General features: G+C 33.3%; 3 protein-coding genes across 5 annotated transcripts in view; all 3 read left to right on the top strand.

Annotated features, from left to right (window-relative positions):
- LOC113522130 (TATA-binding protein-associated factor 172) overlaps window positions 1-7739 on the top strand; it is a 64366-nt gene extending 56627 nt beyond the window's left edge. For both annotated transcript variants that reach the window (XM_052894720.1, XM_052894724.1), the window contains 4 exons: window positions 169-317; window positions 793-1063; window positions 2366-2541; window positions 4424-7739. In XM_052894720.1, coding sequence (XP_052750680.1) covers window positions 169-317; window positions 793-1063; window positions 2366-2541; window positions 4424-4676 — 849 coding nt within the window. In that variant the 3' untranslated portion in view covers window positions 4677-7739. The remainder of the gene's footprint in view (window positions 1-168; window positions 318-792; window positions 1064-2365; window positions 2542-4423) is intronic.
- Window positions 7740-9324: 1585 nt separating this feature from the next.
- LOC113510398 (axin) overlaps window positions 9325-19712 on the top strand; it is a 111910-nt gene continuing 101522 nt past the window's right edge. Inside the window, exon 1 of one of the 2 annotated variants that reach the window (XM_052894621.1) lies at window positions 9325-9618. The gene's annotated coding sequence lies outside the window, so the exon portion shown is untranslated. The remainder of the gene's footprint in view (window positions 9619-19712) is intronic. The other variant, XM_052894634.1, reaches the window with a different exon arrangement.
- Window positions 13423-18815, top strand: LOC128200623 (uncharacterized). The gene is made up of 2 exons (XM_052894648.1): window positions 13423-14496; window positions 15022-18815. Exon 2 carries the CDS (start codon window positions 15027-15029, stop codon window positions 16896-16898), a length of 1872 nt encoding a protein of 623 aa, XP_052750608.1. The 5' UTR covers window positions 13423-14496; window positions 15022-15026; the 3' UTR covers window positions 16899-18815.

The raw sequence follows: 19712 nt of genomic DNA, 5'->3' as shown, positions 1-19712 counted from the left end.
TGGGGAGACTTACAATGAGAAGTGGACAGTAAACGGCTGATATTATGATGATATTTCTTGTTATACAAAAAAGACAACTCATAGTATGTCTTATTTATACTATAACAATGCTTAGCGCTCATGATAGTGCCTGCAAGATTTTTATTTATTAGAAATTATCGTTTCCAGGCGCTGCACTATCTACAAAATGTGTGCAACCATCCTAAACTGGTACTGACGCCGGAACACCCTGAGGCAGCCAAGATAGCTGAGCAACTGACTGCGCAGCGATCTACCCTGGATGACATCGAGCACTCTGCAAAACTGCCTGCACTCAAGTTAGTAATCAAGTTAATATTCAATGTCATATTCCACTAGTTGGCTATGGGCTTTTGTCGGCAAGGTGGTTTGGCTGGAGTCGAACTTCAGTGACCCCTATCGGAATGCTCGTCCCTTTGGTGAAGCTGTAAAAGTCATCTATAGACAATAGCAGTATAGTTCCAAAAAAGCAGTAATAGTAATATTTAAACTTGTTATTTGTTCTCTTGTTCGTAACTAAAACTACATATTATTTGGAATTTATCATACAAGAAAAATTAAAAAAAGAAACATTTCAACAGCTAAAATAGTTTTATTACACATTTAGTGTTTTTATGGGTATCGTAAAGGGGTTAGTGTATATATACCAGCCCTTAGTCCCATAAGGTTCCAGTCTTATCGATCAGTCTACATTAAAAATGATTAACAAAGAACTCTTTGATTTACGCGACTTTATACCATTGTATGTTTTACTAAAATGTGTCTCTTCCACAGACAATTGCTGCTAGACTGCGGCATCGGCACAACAGCGCCGGAGGCGGGCGCCGTGGGAGCGGTCGCGGCGGTCGTGTCTCAGCACCGAGCGCTCATCTTCTGCCAGCTCAAGAAGATGCTGGACATCGTGGAGCGCGACCTCCTGCAGCGCCACCTGCCGGCCGTATCCTACCTGCGGCTCGACGGCAGCGTGCCGCCGCACCAGCGGCACGCGATCGTCACACAATTCAATACTGACGTCTCCTTCGATGTGCTGTTACTCACTACTGCGGTAATATATTTTTTTATTGAGGTATATGCGAATTTGTGGTCAAGGTAAATTATTTTTCATAAATAATTATTACAGACTCCTTGTTAAAGATTCCTTCTGATATTGACAAAAAAATCTCAATTCTTTTAGTTTTAAAGAATGATAAATGAGGAGTATCATGCGTATGCACTAGGCTTGAGTGATACAAACTGTAGATGTAGTTTATAGAGGTTTATAGAGGCTTAAGAACAAAGAATTACATAGAAAAAATAATTAAATATAATCAGTAAATCACATGGTTGCCTCTTTTCTTCTTATGCTAATATTATTAGCAAAAAGTACACGTGATATACTATCAGTTACTTTTTTTTCTCGATTTAGATTCAGATGCAACCTGCTTGCCTATTTTCTACATAAACTGTGTCGAATATATGATCTAGTAACGTAAAATTTGTTATTGATAAATAATTGATATATCAAACATTTTCTATACATAACGTATAGAAAATGTTATGAATTAAGAAAAATAGCAACTGATGACGTATCTTTCGTCTTCTTTTTACTAATTATATTTGCATAAGAAAAAAGGAGGCAACTATATGATTTACAATTTTTATTTTATCATTCCTTCTATGTAATTCCTTGTTTTTAGAGGTTGGAATTAACGCGATCGTTTAGGTAAACTGTAATATCAATCAATCAAAAATATTTTTATTCATATACATCTGTTACAGACTCTTTTGATGCGTCATTTTGTAATCATAATTTTTTTTTTTATACAACTTAGAATGGCAAACAAGCTGACGGCCCACCTGATGGAAAGTGGTAACCGTCGCCTATTGACATGAGCAGTACCATGGACATAATAGTACACACACATACTGTTTCGCCCATGATACCCCCATGCGTTGCCATTCCTGAGGACTCAGGTGTTATTCCTCCGTACCCTGTAAATTCACGCCATATCCCACCCTTCAAACCGAAACACAGCCATTCAAACACAACTGTTTCACGGTAGAAACACGAATGGGACAGAGGTGCCCAAGCAATCGACTTTTGTACAAAGTCTCCCTCTGTTTTAAGAGGGAGACGCTGCTGCCCATCCCTCACCTTCCCTTAGTCGGCTCTTACAACACCCACGGGATAGGAAGTGATGGCCAAGTCTATGCAAGGACCACACGGCTAACATACATACAATACTTTAATATCCATGGTGAGGTTCAGGTATAAAAGCAATGGTTCATTCCGATTCAGATTCCATCAGGCAGACTGTCAGCTTGTTTGTAATGTCTAGTTGTAGAAAGCATTAATAATCTTTCACAGGTGGGCGGACTGGGTTTGAACTTAACGGGCGCGGACACGGTGATCTTCGTGGAGCATGACTGGAACCCGATGAAGGATCTACAGGCGATGGACCGAGCACACCGCATCGGCCAGAAGAAAGTCGTCAACGTGTACCGACTCATCACCAGGGACACGCTCGAAGAGAAGATCATGGGGTTAGTATATTGCTTCGATTAAAGGGATTATTAGTAATGAAGTTTAAAAGCCGCTTTACTGTGGTTTCCCTTGAAAACCTTTGTGGTTTGTTAAATCCATCATGATGAGTCAACTGACCTGCATTCATTCTCGCCTATCATCTCTCACTAGTATCCCGCCAGTGTGTAGCGTTAACGCAGGCAGGGTTACCATCCATTTTCACCTATTAAAACAAAGCATACTGCTTCGTAAGTGCGTCTCTATGTAAAAAAGATAGCGAAACCTAAATTCGACTAGAATCGTTCTGTGGCATGCCCCAATGTCTAAAGTTTGTATATCTTAAACATACTCGGCTTGATGAGGTCAACATAGACAAACGTTGCGAACAGAATAGAGGGCGTCTCGAGCGAACTATTTTATTTGCCCTTCTTAAGTTTTATCTTTTTCTATATACATGTACAACGGGAATTTTATCTACTTACCATGTTTGTCGTATCCGACAATTGTTTCGACGTCATCCGGAAGTGTTCTTCAGGAGTAGTACAGCATTTAGCGTCACATCGTCTCTTCTCGCACTGCGGGCGGCAGCTAGAAGAGCCCGTGAAGCCGTCCGTGTCGTGGGTGGGGCCGAAATAAGCGTCAAAAGACATTGGTGCGGAGATGAGTGGCTGTGTTTAGTGTCATTGTAGTTGACTGTGAATTGAAGTTTTATCTTTGCCCGATAAAGTTTTTTTTTAGTGATATGACCGCCCATTTGGTTATGTTATTCTCTATAATCGGTCTACGCATATTTGATCGTAAACAGCTCAATTGGCCCCCTAATTGTCTTCGTTGGAATATTCATATTCTCACCAGATCCTGTTCAACCATTTATCTCCCATATACCTGCGAGAAAGAATCCAGTTTCATGATTCTGATTATGGCCTTCGATCCAGTCATAATTTGGCTGTAGTGTTATCCGTCTTACGCATACTTCTCACCAATTTACAAAAATCCTTTACGGTTCAAGCTGCTCGCCTCTGGAACTCCCTATCAATGGATATGAGAATGTTCTCTTCAATTAACGTTCAATCGTCCTAAAATTACGTCGTAAGACATTCTGGAGTTATCCTACAGTGGTGCTAGATTGATTTTCATGTATACATATTATTTGTATTTATGTATATTTGGTTCTATATGTATTTTTTTTTGATGGGTGAAAATGGTATGGTAACCCCGCCTGCGCTAATGGTATACGCTGGCGGAGCACCAGTGAAGGGTGATGATGAATTCATCAGGAAATAACCATGATAGTTTCCAGGGAGAACAGCGAGGAGGTCGACCCGGTTGGGTATATTGCTAGCAATAGGATTATCAGTCTCCATTACTAACAATCCCTTTCCCCCCCAAGTTCTATATGTATTATATATGTATTATATATATATATATATATATAATTTATTGTTATTCTTATATTAAGACTTATGTACCTCCTAATTTATAACTCCTAATGTATATTATAAATATTTTCATGCATAATGCATGTCATAGCCTTTTAGATGTGTTCGGTTTAGATAGGTACCATTTGATGTGTTATATTGTGTAGTATTAATGTTGTATTTGCTATTTTTTATCTCCACCAATTCACTATTTCTATCACATATTGAAAGGTTGACTGGCAGAAATCCCTTTTATGGAATAATTCTTTTGTACTCATTGTTTTCTTAAGAACTTTGCATCCTAAAATTTAAGACTTTATTGTATAATCATGTATTACAAACGTTGATTGGAAGAGATCTTTTTTAGTAATGAAATCACCTTTGCTTACATTGTCTCTAATTGTAGTTTTTAATATATTTCTAATTACAATAAAGAATATTTAATAAGATGACATTTTAAAATTTTATATGTACTTGTTGACAGGCTACAAAAGTTCAAGCTACTAACGGCCAACACGGTGATCAGCAGTGAGAATGCAGCCTTAGAGACGATGGGTACTGAACAGCTACTAGATCTATTCCAGCTATCCAACGGGCAAAACAACCAGCCTCAACCAGGCTCCTCCAGTGGGAAGTCCATCCTCGACACACTGCCGGACCTGTGGGATGATAAACAGTATGAAGAGGAGTATGACATGTCAAACTTCATTAAAGGACTGAACAAAATGGGTGCATAATGTAACAAGGATTTTAAAAACAAATGGAGATTCAAAACAACTCATTAATATCCCACCGCTGGGCATCGGCCTCTCCTCTCGTGAGGAGCGTTGGCTTTCCACTACTAGGCTGATCTGTAGTCAAAGATTTACTAATATTTTTGAAGATAAAATATCTCGCTTGCATCACAATTAACGTCGTTTATAAATTAAACAATGATACAAGGGTCCATTCATACAGATTGGTATAGAGAAAAGAATAGATTCTGATCGTATATAAAACTCAGTTTTGGGTCATTGGAATAAGGTTATTTTTACATTTCACTTCTTTTAAATTTGCTCTCGTGCGTTCTCATAAATAACAACAGAAGATCCCTCGAAGCTGGTCTATGTGAATGGACACTAACTAGCTTGCACGTGTTGGCTGCTTCTTTGAAAGCCAATTTTTTTAGAATCAGTATTCTGTTCTCTGTATAATCTCTATTTGGTTTTATATTTCTTAAATTCACTTACGTAACATATTGTTTCATTCGGAAGCCTTTTCATATGGAAAATTTTATATTTTCGCCACTCATTATTTACACGAAATCGAGCTTTTATGTGACAGTATCGATCCGTAATATAGCTTTAAACGTGGTATTGAAATACGATGGATGAAATGTAAGGTCGTGTTCGAAATAGCAACCAAATTTTATTAGAAATTGGCTTTAACGTTAGTTTCTAACAAAATGGGAGCTAATTCGATTCTCTATGATCGATTAAGTATGAAGTTTTGGTAATTTGTTTAAATTTTGGAACAGTAAAGAAGCTATAACTAGGTCAAGAACGTGAGATAACCAACTTGGAATTTTCTTCTGTATATGTATTTCTACTTATAATGATTGTTCTTATTAATTTACTAATCATCTACTTCATATATAGATTGTATCTATATATAATAAAAGGTAATGCTCGTACAAATACGTACGTAAAATCCTATAACATTATGATGTTACAGTAACCTAAAAACTCCATACACGTTCCGATAGTTGTAATAATTCGTCTTTTGAACTTAAAATTTAACTGTAATTTATAACATTAGTTTGTTTGACGTCAGACTTCTACAATGCAATTACGCGTTCTACTAAATTATAAATTGCTTGAATGTGATCGAGAGTGACCTCTGACTGTCCCTCTTCTAATGGTATCTGTTATTAGTTTAAAGTATTAAATAACAGTGATTGTAATGGTAACACACTATTTCTATTTTTTTGTTTTGCTATGAAATTTCTCGGCTGGCTTTTGACCACAACAGAATTGGTGTTTTACTTTTTTGAGGGTAGAGTAATAAATTGAGTTGTATGCATGAAAAGAAAAATTATGTTAATTCTTTTATGCATTTTCTTCTTTTTCACGTAATATACTTTCCTCGCAGTGTGACCCTTTAATGTGATCAACCAAAAAGAATCTATCTATCTATCCATTTAAGAGCTGCGCTCTTGTCGGTGGAGCTCTTGCCACTCACTACGATTTTCAGCGAGTCTCTTCACCTCTTGATACGACACGACACCAACTCCTTCCTTGATCTGCCTGATGTAACTATGTCTCGGTCTCCCTCTCCCCCTTCTTCCTTCTATCTTACCTTCTATTATAATGTTCATAAGTTCGTCGTGTCGTATCAAGTGTCCTAACATTTTTCCCCTTCTGTCCTCAATAGTTCTAATAATTTGTCGTTTTTCCTTAACCCTAAGCAGGACCTCCTCATTGCTAATTTGATCCCTCCAGCTAATTTTCTCCATCCTTCTCCAGCACCACATTTCAAAGGCTCTAAGTTTATCCATTTCCTTCTGAGTTAAAGACAATTATAATTTATCAAAAAGAATATTTTTGATAAATTCATAAGTGATTTTTCATGTCGCTATATTTGAAAAGTTGAAAGGCCATATCCATATGGCGTTATGATATTTTGTCCACTTGTACATATATTTATTATTAGTGATTAATTTAAATTTCTAACTTTATTATAAACAACTCGATTATTATTGTAATTTTGAAATATTAAAAGAGGTTAGTAACCAAATGAAAATTAATGATAAATTATTTGTTATTATTCTAATGCTATTTTTAAAAAATATCACCGAGTCCATGTTATTTCTCGTAAGTTTATTCGTATTCCTGCAGTCAATTAAAATTAATGCATTCTTATGTATGTGCAGTTGGCTTCATAAAAATATTTAGTGGTTGGGTGTCATCATTCAGTGAGAAAAGGTGTACATGGTAAATGTATATTATTCATAAAAACTCCAAACGTCACGTAAAAATATTTTAGCTTAAAATCTGATTAGAATTGTAATGTTGTTGAAAATATGAAACTGAAAAGTATTAAGGTATAATGATTACTAGGTGTTTACAGCTATAAAGGGACAAAAGTATTTAGTGTCCCTAATGATAATTATGACCATATTATTGTTCTGATTTTGAAGTAGCTGGAATGTACCCAATTTTATAACTTTAACAATGAATGGTAGGTTCCTTGAGTAAGAAATACCTCAGATTTTGTTTGTTATATTGCTATCGATCGTTTCAGTTAATTTATTGTATTATTTAAGAGAGAAAGTCATTGTTTTAGTCATTTTTATAGCGTTAGTGTACGCCGATAGTGTTGTTTTTATGTTTAATTTTGCTATTTTGTACCTGCTCAAGTAAATGAAAATAGCATAATCCATTTCTTTTATATTTATAAATACAGTAATAAGTCTTTAAGTATGTATTTAGTTATAAGATATAGTATATACTTGTATAATTAAGTTTCTATATATCTAGTTATATATAATAAAATTAAAGAAAAAATGTTTTTTTCATTGAATGGAAGTCTAATATGAATATAATGACAATTATATGTAAAATCACTTGAGAGAATTGAAAACTATTCTAATATAAAAATATATAAACTTGTCCAATTCTATCTGGTGTATAATATAGATTGTTGTTAATGATAGACTTAGATATTCCAATCGGCATCACGCAAGTTACGCTTTCTGTTATTTATTTCATTCTGTTATATTGTGAACTTTGATTGGTACCAAATAAAGCGTGTTTTTGTAATTCTGTTTTCTTATTAAAAATATTTGAACTATCAACTACTTGCAGTTCTATTTTGTAAGGTGTACAGTAACGTAAAGGTTACTTACTACTTATTATCAGATAAATCTAAGATAAATCAGAGAAATATATATGCCGAAGGAAAAAATATGTTCACTCGTCTGCGTAACCCATCTTTTTCATATAAATAACTCTGAATACTCTACAAGTCATACAGGTTGTTATATTTGTCAAACAAATGATCACCAATGAAAATAGACATAACATGACAAATATTTGTTTTGTGCGAAACGAATACAGTTATTTGACGATGAGGCATTGTACTAGTTATACTGTCAAGGTTTTTTTTATACCACAGATGGCAAACAAGCATACGGCCCACCTGATGGTAAATGGTTACCGTAGCCTATGAACACCTGCAATACCAGAGGTATTACGCGTGCGTTGCCGACCCTGAAGAAACTTCTACCCCCTTTTGAAAAACCCCATGCTGTAGTCTCTTGGGAAAACCTCGACAGGGAGCTCATTCCACAACCTGAGTGTTCGTGGGAGGAAACATCTCTGAAACCGCGCAGTAGCGACCATTGAAGCTGTAGGACATGAGGATGAACTCCCTGTCGATGGCGAGCCGTACGATGGTAGAAAGTGGCTGTGGGCATCATATTGAACAATTCCTCTGAGCACAATCCATTGTACAGGCGGTAGAACACGCAGAGTGAGGCAAAATCTCTCCTAAGACTTAAGGGTTCGATACCGCTTGTGAGCTTGGGAACATCGACAATTCTCATAGCTCGTCGTTGCAACGAGTCGAAAGGTTCAAGCTGGTATTTAGGTGCTCCGGCCCATAAGCCCATAAGATCTAAAAAATATCCAATTTTACAGTTGCTGAGGAATGAGCTTAATTAGTTAACCGAAATCATCATTTGAAATGTACATACTATGATGGTTTTGAATTCATATCAAAGTTTGTACGAGCTTAGGTACAATAATTTAAAAGACGTTCCAGAGGGGATAACTAATAATTATACGGTATTTACTGATTGAAGAAATAATTTCTTACAATCCTTAGCCTATATTGCTGACAATGTTTATTAATCATGTGTCTACAAAAACGCTTTAGATTAAAAAAAAATACTGTTACTAAGCAGTAAAGATGTCGCTAAATAATTATAATTATTTTTGTCTTTTGCCATCATTTTGTTACAATTTTTTTTATTATAAGACTTCCGTAAATGGTCAGTGGCCTATCTTTTACGGTTTTAATTATCTCGTAGACGTAGTTTAATGTACTCATATCGCTTTTGTAAAAAAGGAAGTCGGAAAAAATTCGTTTTGGTCCTAAACTAAAAGGAAAAGTAAATACCTAAAAGATTCAATAGGTAATTTATATTAGAGAACCAGCTTGATATAAATCGTCGATGGAGTCATCACACACTGTTATGGAAAAGTCAATGTTTCCAATCCTGATCTGCTTGAGATAAAAATTATCTTATGGATCCATATATTTTTCCCTAGAATAGTCGGCTTAATATAAGTGTACATTAAACAGTTAATTTTACAAAGTTTTCAAAAGCTCACACATGACAAAGTATATTATTGCGTAAAAAGAAGCGTATATTACTAATTAGTTTAAAAACATGTGAACAGAGGTCGCTTGAGCATCAACACCATGGCGAAAGCGATGTCAGTCTTGTGAATATATTTTTGTTTTCTATGTGAAAACCTTGTTTTCTGTTCGTTTATATGTTAACAGACTTAACAAGAAGTTATATTAAGTGTTAAAATTTTATCTGGTTTGAAGACTCTTTGTTTAAAGTTACAAGTTTAATGTGTGAAGTTGTAACGAACTCTGGGATCACTCGGGAATTCAGGTGTCAACGAGGTAAGAAAACCAAGCGTAACCCAGTATTATGGTTTCTAAAATTAACATTGACGAGGCTAATTTGTGATTTTACACCAGTGAACTTTTTAATTACCTCTGTGCGTTTATGTTAAAATAGTATCAATGTTCAGGTAATAGTTATAAATAATTCACATTCATGGAAAGGTTAGGATTTAATGTCTATGATTGCTATATCCGTAAGCCCTAGTGATATTGTACAAGTAATTAAAAATAAGTGGCGGGAAAATTAAGCTTTAACTCATCAAAAATTAAACTTAAAAACTTTAAAAAGTTTCATGTTTTACTAATCAGATTATTTACTTATTTCATATTTTTTCAATAAGAACATTCTACAACTAAGCCAGAGCTTCAACTAAAGTCGAAAACTTTGATTGTAATTTGAAATTTCATAGAACTATTAATTATTTATGTTTTCTTTTTAAATAAAAACAAAATAATATTTCAGTATAAAATCTGCAAATATGCTATATTGATAATATTGTATTATACTTGTTCTCCAGCCAATAATTTTATTCTTTTAAATTTTTTAGTCAACTGAATTCCTCATGTATAAAATACAAATATTTAGGATAATTTATTATGACAATCCATATACAGGTTACCATACTTTTATTCACAATATAAAATAATTGCCACTGTACACAAAAACATTGCTCCATAAAATCTCAGTAGTTTTTACAGATAAACATGGAGTTTTATCAAAAAAAGTTTAATTTTCTATAAACAGGTATTAAATACATGTTTATATGTTTTACTACATGAAGCCATTTTGCCTGTTTAGGTCTAAATAATACAAAATCTGTCTTATTAAAAGTAAAAGGTTTAAACACAGTAATACATTTTATCATAATAATCTATAGATTTTGGCATGTAAAATTATAAATAAACATAATTATACCAACTAAACAATATTTAATCATTATTGTTTAGATAAGCAACATGTTAAATTGTTTTTATAGCATACTTCTTATATTTGATATATGGACTCATATTTATATTTATGCATGCAGTGCACTAAGAAAATTGTTTATTAAAACGTTTAATAATTGTTAATTTAGTACTGCACATACTAGGTTCAAGTGTCACCTCACCATTTTTATCTTAATTTCCAATATTTGTATTTAGTATAGAAAATCATTTTTATTTGTTAATTTTGTCAGTTGAAATATATGTCTTTAGCAACCTTATCGTCTCCTGCAACTTGTAACACAATTACAAACAATGCTAAATAAAATATTTTTGTAGATTGTACTGCTGTTACACGATTTAAATTATTAATTTCCCTAAATGACATAGATACCTATTACATATAGTCGGAAATATCACTTATTTAAAATTAATTCTATACTTACCTTTAACTTGGAAACATTAGGCTCATAAAGCTTCAGGAATGCAGGTTCAATTAATATTATTTAGAATCTTGTCGCTATTAAAAGGTTTTATTTTTAATTAGTTGTTGTCAAAATGTGAAGAAAGCAGAGAAATTGTCTCATGTGTAATTATTTTAAAATTTTTATGTAATATTTGAAGTAGATAATTATAAATGTCAAATACCAGATTATTTTTTATTCATAAGGCAGGCTCATAGACAGATATCTGTATGTAATATCAATAAGATTTCTGAATGCTTTTACTACTCATTAAGTCCCGATCATGTATTAAAAATAAGGTTTCTGATGTCTGTTTATTAGGAATACTTTTATTCTCATATATTAATATTATAAGTGATAAACTTTATCAGGGTTTCATTCAAATTTCAAATAAAATAATATACAAGTTTTTCGCTCTGAGATTCTGTTTTAATCCACATTTTTATTATCCCACCATATTGAACATACTTTATTTGTGAAATTGTATTTACTATGATGTGATATCATATAATATTCATAGCAATATACCAAAGCTTACTGATAACTATAGATATGTATTTAAATAAAAATCACAAATGCATGTACATTATGTATGAATTTTTAGTTCTATATTAGGCTTAATAGTGCTCAATTTTCACCAGTTACATTTCTATTTGTAGTTGAATAATGTTGAAATAATTAAACAGTATTAACAAGCATTATTGATAATAATTTTGAAATGCTTTTAAGTGTTAAAGATTATATAGTTAGTCGGCTTTATCTTCAAAATTAAAAGAATATAATTTGTACACACAATTTGACCACAATTTTTAGAATATTTAAGTATTTGGTTTCTATATTTTTTGTAGGTATCCAAATCCAGCAACTTTATTTCCACCAGTCTGTCGTGTGCCACCAACCATAGGCTCATTCGAGTTTTATGTTTTACCATTTCTTAAATTTTTTTGTTTACATATATATATGTTAGAAGAAATAACGTAATTTTTGGACAGAATTAATGCAAATTGATGATAAATATTTAATAGTTATAAAAATAGAGGCTAATATTGTCTAAAATGGAAACCTATTTCGTTTTTTCTCTGTCCATCCATGAGTTAAAGACAATAAACTGAAATATATGAAATTACATAATATATCTAAAATACAAAGATTGTCAATGCGCACGTAATTAACATAGGTACGTAACCACGTAGTGACTACGTAATAGGTATCAAATAATATTAATCTTTTTATATAATGTTTAATTGTATTGAAATATTATCAAACATAAAATTAACCTTTCAACCGCCAAAATCATAAAAGAATACGCGGCGCAAATAAAGAAAATGACGAAGTAAACAAAGGGAGGCACACAACACAATAAAAAAGTAGATGTGTAATCAATCCGTGTGCTATCTTTTTTTTTTTTAAAAAGAGGTTTGCAACAATCAATTCCCTTTGTACGCGACATCAATGGGACCGGTTGGTGTGTACCTAGCTTTGATCTCGCCGCCCTCTGAAGACGCGACAGTGCGCTAATACCGACCCCGCGGGGAATAACGTCATAACAACCGCTTTAAACTTTGTATCCGAGTTGGGAAGGACATTCGTTTATTATTAAAGTATCATACCACGTAGCTAGTACTTATTTTTTTTTTTTATTTAAAAAGTAGCAAAGGAATACGACTGGTTATTTTTTTAATTCATAATTAATACAGTCAGCAATAAAAGGATAAGACAACAAATATTTTGAAAAATTGTACGGGCTTGTATATTGCTAATGGCGATTGGTCCCTTCCGTACGGTTTAAAAAAATACTGGTGCTATTATTCGCTGATAATGTATCTAATTGTTGATTAAATATTTTTTGAAATTTATTCATTCCAATCAAGAAATCAAATCTGTTTATAAATTTATTTAAAAAAAAATCCACCTAGCTAAAATTTACGTGTCGGTATTCCAGATGGGCAAAGCACCGGGTTTAAACCCGGTGCTTTGGTAAAAACCCAATAAACACCCATAAACTCCCATAATCACCCAAAAAAAAAGGTTTTTACGTATTTTTTTGAAAATATGTAAGTAATACCAATAAATTATTTTTATAAATTGTATTGATCAATTCTACAATATTAAATAAAACGTTAACTAATAATATTTCAGGAAATTTTAAAAATCTATATATAATAAAATGAAAGTAATTAATTTTCAGTGTTTTCATGTTGCAGTTGATCAACATGTTGGCCTTTTGCTTCCCGTAGATACTTTAAAATTTCTTCATAACACCTCGTTCGCACACATGGCCGTATATATTTAAATTCTTGAGCCACTAACAGTCCGAAATACTCATTTCTTTTATCCTCTTCTCCATAAATTAAGCATTTAGAACAGTTTGTTTCTTCTTTCAGTAAATTTTCTTTTACTTTATCCTCGTTTTTTTCTTTGTTGCGACGACGCTGGGTAAATCATCTGGACACTGGGTCTCACTATCGCCAAATATATTTGGAGATCGGCTTCGGCTACGGCTTGGCAGACATTTTTTTCTTTCTACAATTTTAAATTAAATTTATTAGAATAAATGCTTCGAACACACGCGATCTAAGTACCTTTTGTGTTTATTATACCTTACCTACCTAGGTATAAAAAGAGTACTTACGTAGATTTTCTTTTATTAACTGTTTTATACGAAGATCTTGATCTCTCAAATTAGCATCCATTTTACTTCCAGTGATTATCAACTAAATTAATAATCCACAAAGTATTAAATAACGTTTTTATGAAATATTTAGCACAAAAACAATACCCTTTAAATATCGATCGTCAGTAACTGTGGCTGACTTACCTATATTCTAGCAAGCAGGACTGCCAGATGTGAAGGGGAAATCCCCAATAAATTGTTGCATGTGACTGATGATGTGAGCATGTTCGTTTCATAATAAAAATGTTGCCAGGTAACCAAAAAGTCGTATGTTTTTGTGCGAATTACGATCATAATCTTTACGATCGTACATTAAAAAATAGACAAATAATAGTATGAGTACGATTTAAATCGTATATCTGTCAACCCTGCTAGCAAGACAGCGACAAAATCACGTTGCATAACAATGTAGCCCAAGCTTATATCTTATGAAATATACGGAAGAGATACGGACTTAGAAAAAACAGAAATGTTGTTCTTTGTGGAAGTCATTGATGAAATTCTATGTATTTTAGCCCGCAAACTTTCTTCAAACAAAAACAGCGCCATCTAGTATCGAGTTCTGTAATTATCTCTTTGTTTATGGATTTGAAGTAAGACCGCCACGCATGCAATACATTATGACTGGGGATTCCCCTATTCGTCGACGCTGAATATGAGGCGACGACAATCACTGTCAAACGTGTTCACTATTACTCTGACTCTGGTAACGTGACTTCCTGGTAACGTGTTAGGTAGGAAAAGCAGTAAAAAAGTGCATATTAAGGGAGCAGATTTGAAATAATATTTATACTTAACAAGAAATAATTAAAGGTAAGTGGATTTTTGAATGATACAATTATATCATGATCACTTAACAATTTTAACTTAAAATTAGATGTATTATTACAAGCTTTTATTTAGCTTGCGTTATGTAAATAAAAGTATGTAGGTATGTTCGTATGTTGATGCAATTATCCTCAATCCTCAACCGACTGGGATAAAATTTTCCATACACGTTTATTTTGGATGATAGTGCATAGTTAGCTGAGAGTCGTCATTGGATAATAATGGTGGATAGCCTAAGATGTGTACTAGATATTTATTTTTAACATAATATGCGTAAGTACCTAATCAAATTAAAGAAGTTGCTGAGAAAAATACAGAACAATACGATAATAAACTAGCGTCTGCGTTTAATCCTCCGAGGAGATGTAATTTTACAAAGGTTTTTTGTATTTATTTTATTTTTTTTTTTATTAAATTTATTGTAAATAACAAGAAATAATCATTGTAAAAAAATAGGCACTCTATTGTTGAATTTTCGTCAGACCAACTAATCATCGTTCATTTTTTTAGGTTCAATGGGGAGACCTAAAGATTTACGCATATGGGAGCACTACCGTACTTTACCAAACAAGTCTGTTTCTTGCAAGCTTTGTAATAAGGTCTACAAATTCAGTAATGCTGCCAAAATGCTTCAACATCTTATCACTTGTCCAAAATCTCCAGAAACATTAAAAGACTCTATGAAACTTATAAAAGATAGCTCGTCCAAAACCAAAATGTCTGGACTGTCAGAGATAGAGACAAATGATTCTTTTATAAGCCCCTCGTCGTCTGCTAACACTACAATAAATGCTGAGTTTCAAGACACCGATGATCATATAAAAACAGAATTAGCGAGAGCTATATTTGTAACAGGGACGCCATTATCGATGGTGCAACATCCTTTATGGATACAATTTTTCGAAAAATTGCAACCAAAATTTAAAATACCTTCACGTAAAGCTTTAGCGACAAAATACTTAGATAAAATATATAGAGAAATGCGTTTTGAGTTAAATGAGGAACTAAATGCTTGTAGTTACTTACACCTTCAGTGTGATGGCTGGTCTAATTTAAGAAATGAAGGAATAATAAACTTTCTTATATCAAAACCTCAACCTGCATACGTTAAAAGTTTGAATACAGAAAGTAATCCTCACACTAGTGAATACCTTAGCCAAGAAGTTGAAAAAGTAATGAAAGTGTATGGAGCAAATAAGTTTCTTGTACTTATTGGCGATAACGCTAGAAATATACAAAAGGCATTCGAATTAACAAAACTCAAATATCCACATGTTGTTCCTCTCGGTTGCTGTGCACATATCCTTAACTTGTTGTGCCAAGATATTGTAAAGATACAAGAAGTAACTGTGTTTATTATGCAAGCCATAAATATAATAAAAACTGTTAAAAGGAGTCAACGATTAAGTTCCTTGTTGATAAAATCAAGGCAGGGTGAAGATTCTACACAAACACTAAAATTGCCTTGTGCTACAAGATGGGGAAGTCATGTTACTTCGTTAAAAAGTTTGAAAGCAAATAAGATAGCTTTGCAAATATTAACAGTTAGAGAAGATGTGGTAATTTCAAGAGATATTAAAGATTTAATTCTAAGTGATGATTTCTGGACGAAGACAGGGGAATGTATAAGTATTTTGGAACCAGTCACTGAAAGCATATTTTACTTAGAGAGCGACCAGAATCGTTTGCATCGCACATACATTACATTTAGAGATGTACAAGCTAAGATACGTTTTGCATTAAATGAGATTTCGACATTGAGCGAAGAAAGCAAACAGCAGATTCTAACATCAGTATCTTCAAGATGCAATATGGCAATGAGGCCAATACATTTTGCAGCATATATTCTAGACCCCAGGACTCTAGGAGTCGAACTTACTCAAGAGGAAGAACTTAAGGGTATGGAGTTTATCTACAATTTAAGCCAACACTTAAGTTTGTCAAATGTAATGGCAGATTTGGCGTGTTATAAAGCTAAAGAAAACTTTTGGGCCAGAGGATTTGTATGGAGCTCATTAGATAGCATTGAGCCCCTAATATGGTGGAAAGGTATTTGTGGTTCCACTGAGTTAAGCAAAGTAGCGATTCGTATTCTATCAGCTCCCTGTACTTCGGCAGCCACTGAGCGTTCCTTTAGTATCCAAGGCTACATACATAATAACAAAAGAAATCGACTTACAACTGAAAGAACTGAAAAAATTTCATTCATTTGTTATAACTGGAATCTTAAACATAAAGCTGAATGCGAGGACATTCAGTTTAATGAAGAAAATACCTTAGAAGCTTTCATTGAGCAAGTAAATGAACATAACAGTTTAGACGAAATAGAGCCTATCGAACCTATACAATTCATCGCTTGTAATAACTCTGAATCTGACAGTGATTGACTGTAGTTTTACATTTTACTTTCATCTCTTTCTTAATAAACTCAAAATCAAATTAAAAGTTTTTTATTCTGTAGGCTGCATAATAATATTGTCTATGTCCAGTATAGTGGACGTCTTGCGGCTGAGATGACGATGATGAAGTACAAAATCATAAACACCCAAAAATTTGGGTGTTTATGGGGTTTAAACCCAATAAACCCAAAACACCCGGTTTTTACCCACCAGACTTTAAACCCACCCAGGTGGATTGCCCATCTCTAATCGGTATAAAATTAAACTCTATCGATTAATACAAATAATCCCAAATATTGTCATTTTTGTTACTTAAATAACTAAAACTAATAGTTCTTTGAGAATTAAAATAAATTAATTAATTTTGAGTTTGCTAGTAGGGAACTCCTAGAGTTAAGCTCGCCTTTGTTCATTTGTTTACATCTGTCATATTTTTTACGTATTATTATGTATATATAGTGTGTACAATAAAGTATAAATAAATACATTTAATGGATTATAGAAATATATATGACTATTTAATTTGTACAACATAAAACTAACTCCGCCTGTGTTTTCGGTATACGTTGGCGGGGTACCAGTGAAAAATTATAGATGAGGATGAAGTCAGATAAGTCAGCCCATTGTGATGAATTCACCAACATGGTTTCCACGGAGGATCGCGAGGAGGTCGACGTAACAGGGTATATTGTTAAAAATGGAACCCCATTACTAACAATCCCCGCACCGATATTTTAATTTTGAAATGAGTAGGTAAAGTGATTGTTAAATTTTATTTGATAATTTCAACCAAATTTATTTAATTTATAAGAGATGGAGCTGCATTTAAAGATAATTAAATTGATCATAGACATTGTAACATATGTTTAATATACATAAACACATTCATCCCTTGCGTCCGTATTGGTTCTTACACCATTTTAGTAACACGAGAAAACGGATTAGGCTTGGAGGACCGTGCGGGGCGCATAGCTTTGTCATTACAAGTGGAGTCTCTTCGACTTACCAATCACAAGTAGACTTAGGTCAAGTATTTCCTACTAATTTCCCTGTGCTCTATTGTCTTGTTTGAGACAAAAGTCGATTGAACCGATTCGATTTCTTTTGATTTTTTATAGTCGATTTTTGACTTCTTGACGAGGAAAGTCTTTATTGAGACAAAAGTCGATTGTATCGATTCGATTTCTTTTGATTTTTTCTAATCGATTTTTGACTTCTTGACGAGGAAAGTCTTTGTTGAGACAAAACTCGATTGTACCGATTCGATTTATTTTTTTTTTCTAGTCGATTTTTGATTTCTTGACGATGAAGGTCTTTAACTTGTTTGCTGTTGTTATCAGTTTGAAAAATAGATAAGTCGAATTTCTCAGAAACTATTCAAATCCGCTCATTATATTATTCATATATGGATCTTAATCATACCTTTTTTTTATGGGTGAAAATGGTTATGGTAACCCCGCCTGCGCTAACCGGATACGCTGACGGAGCACCAGTGAAGGGAGATAGATGAGAATGAAAACAGGCCAGTTAGCCCATCATGATGAATTCATCAGGAATTAACCATGATAGTTTCCAGGGGGAACCGCAAAGAGATCGACCTGGCTATATTGCTAGCAATGGGATTCTCAGTTTCCATTACTAACAATCCCTTCCCCCTCTTAATCATAACTGTCCACTGCTGATCCTGCTGACACTGCTGCCCATCTCTAGACGATTAAGTTCCCTTAGTCGCTTTTTATAACACCCACAGGAAAGGAAGGGGTGGTGGCCCATTTTATATTGGGAACTACATAGATACGCTATAAGATAGATCTTAATGTGGAGAATTTAATCTTATCTTACTGGTATAATAAAATTGTAACTAGACGATGTCTGTACATGGGAGGTGTTTAAGAAAAATTGATATTAGAGGTCTATAAAATATGTTTTAAAAATTTTGTTTTTCTGTATGTTATGTAAAAATTACTACACCAAATTGGATGAGATTTTCAGAGCTGTGTTCCTGAGTCTCAAACTTAAAAAAGTGGTTTTATTTTATTAGTTTTCCTACTTCTCAAATCCACGCTTACGATGTAGCTAGACTGTTTCGTTTAAAACTTTTACTTATGTAGATAAGCAAATACTTTTTATTATATCTTCTAAAATATTGCAATAGTAAACTTAGCAAAAACAAAAATCACAAGAAAATATCTTACAGAGAAAACAAATATTGTCCTTTATTTTTTAAAGTAGTATGACACCATTACTCCTGGCCATTTTGTGATATGTGATTATGGTATCCATCTATCCACAGGTCTAATATGAGTTGTTAAGTTATAAGGTTGCCTAAGATCTGTCGCCGCTGCTATACCGGCTCCTACAAAAAACTTTTTGAACTCTGAACTACTCATTATATTTGAATAAAAGTACAGAAATTGGTAAGTTCGATAACGTTATGCTACGATAAATAGAAGACGCTAATGAAACTGAATACAAAACATAATTCCTCATTTTGTCTGATGTTCCTGTAAAATTTAATAAAGTGAAACTTGGATAAAGAATAAAAGTTTTTATAAAACTAATACAGTCTTTAAATATAAATACGAGAACTGAAGTAATCGGCCGACTAGACTAAACTTTCCACAAATCTATCCAATCCTCTTTCCTAATCTTATAAAAATAAAAGTTCGTATGCGGGCTTCTCCAGTTAGAAGTTTTCAAACTCTTAGGTAGACAAGACAAATATTAACTCAGCAATGATTTATGATCATAGGAATACGATGTTGCGTCAGATATTTTTGCGTCTTGAACTTTAAAGTGAAA

This window comes from Galleria mellonella, unplaced genomic scaffold, assembly GCF_026898425.1.
Source record: "Galleria mellonella isolate WM207_F2 unplaced genomic scaffold, CSIRO_AGI_GalMel_v1 utg116, whole genome shotgun sequence".
Classification (NCBI taxonomy): Eukaryota; Metazoa; Arthropoda; class Insecta; order Lepidoptera; family Pyralidae; genus Galleria; species Galleria mellonella.
Note: the sequence above shows the minus strand (reverse complement) of the source record. Positions and strands in the feature narration are given on the sequence as shown.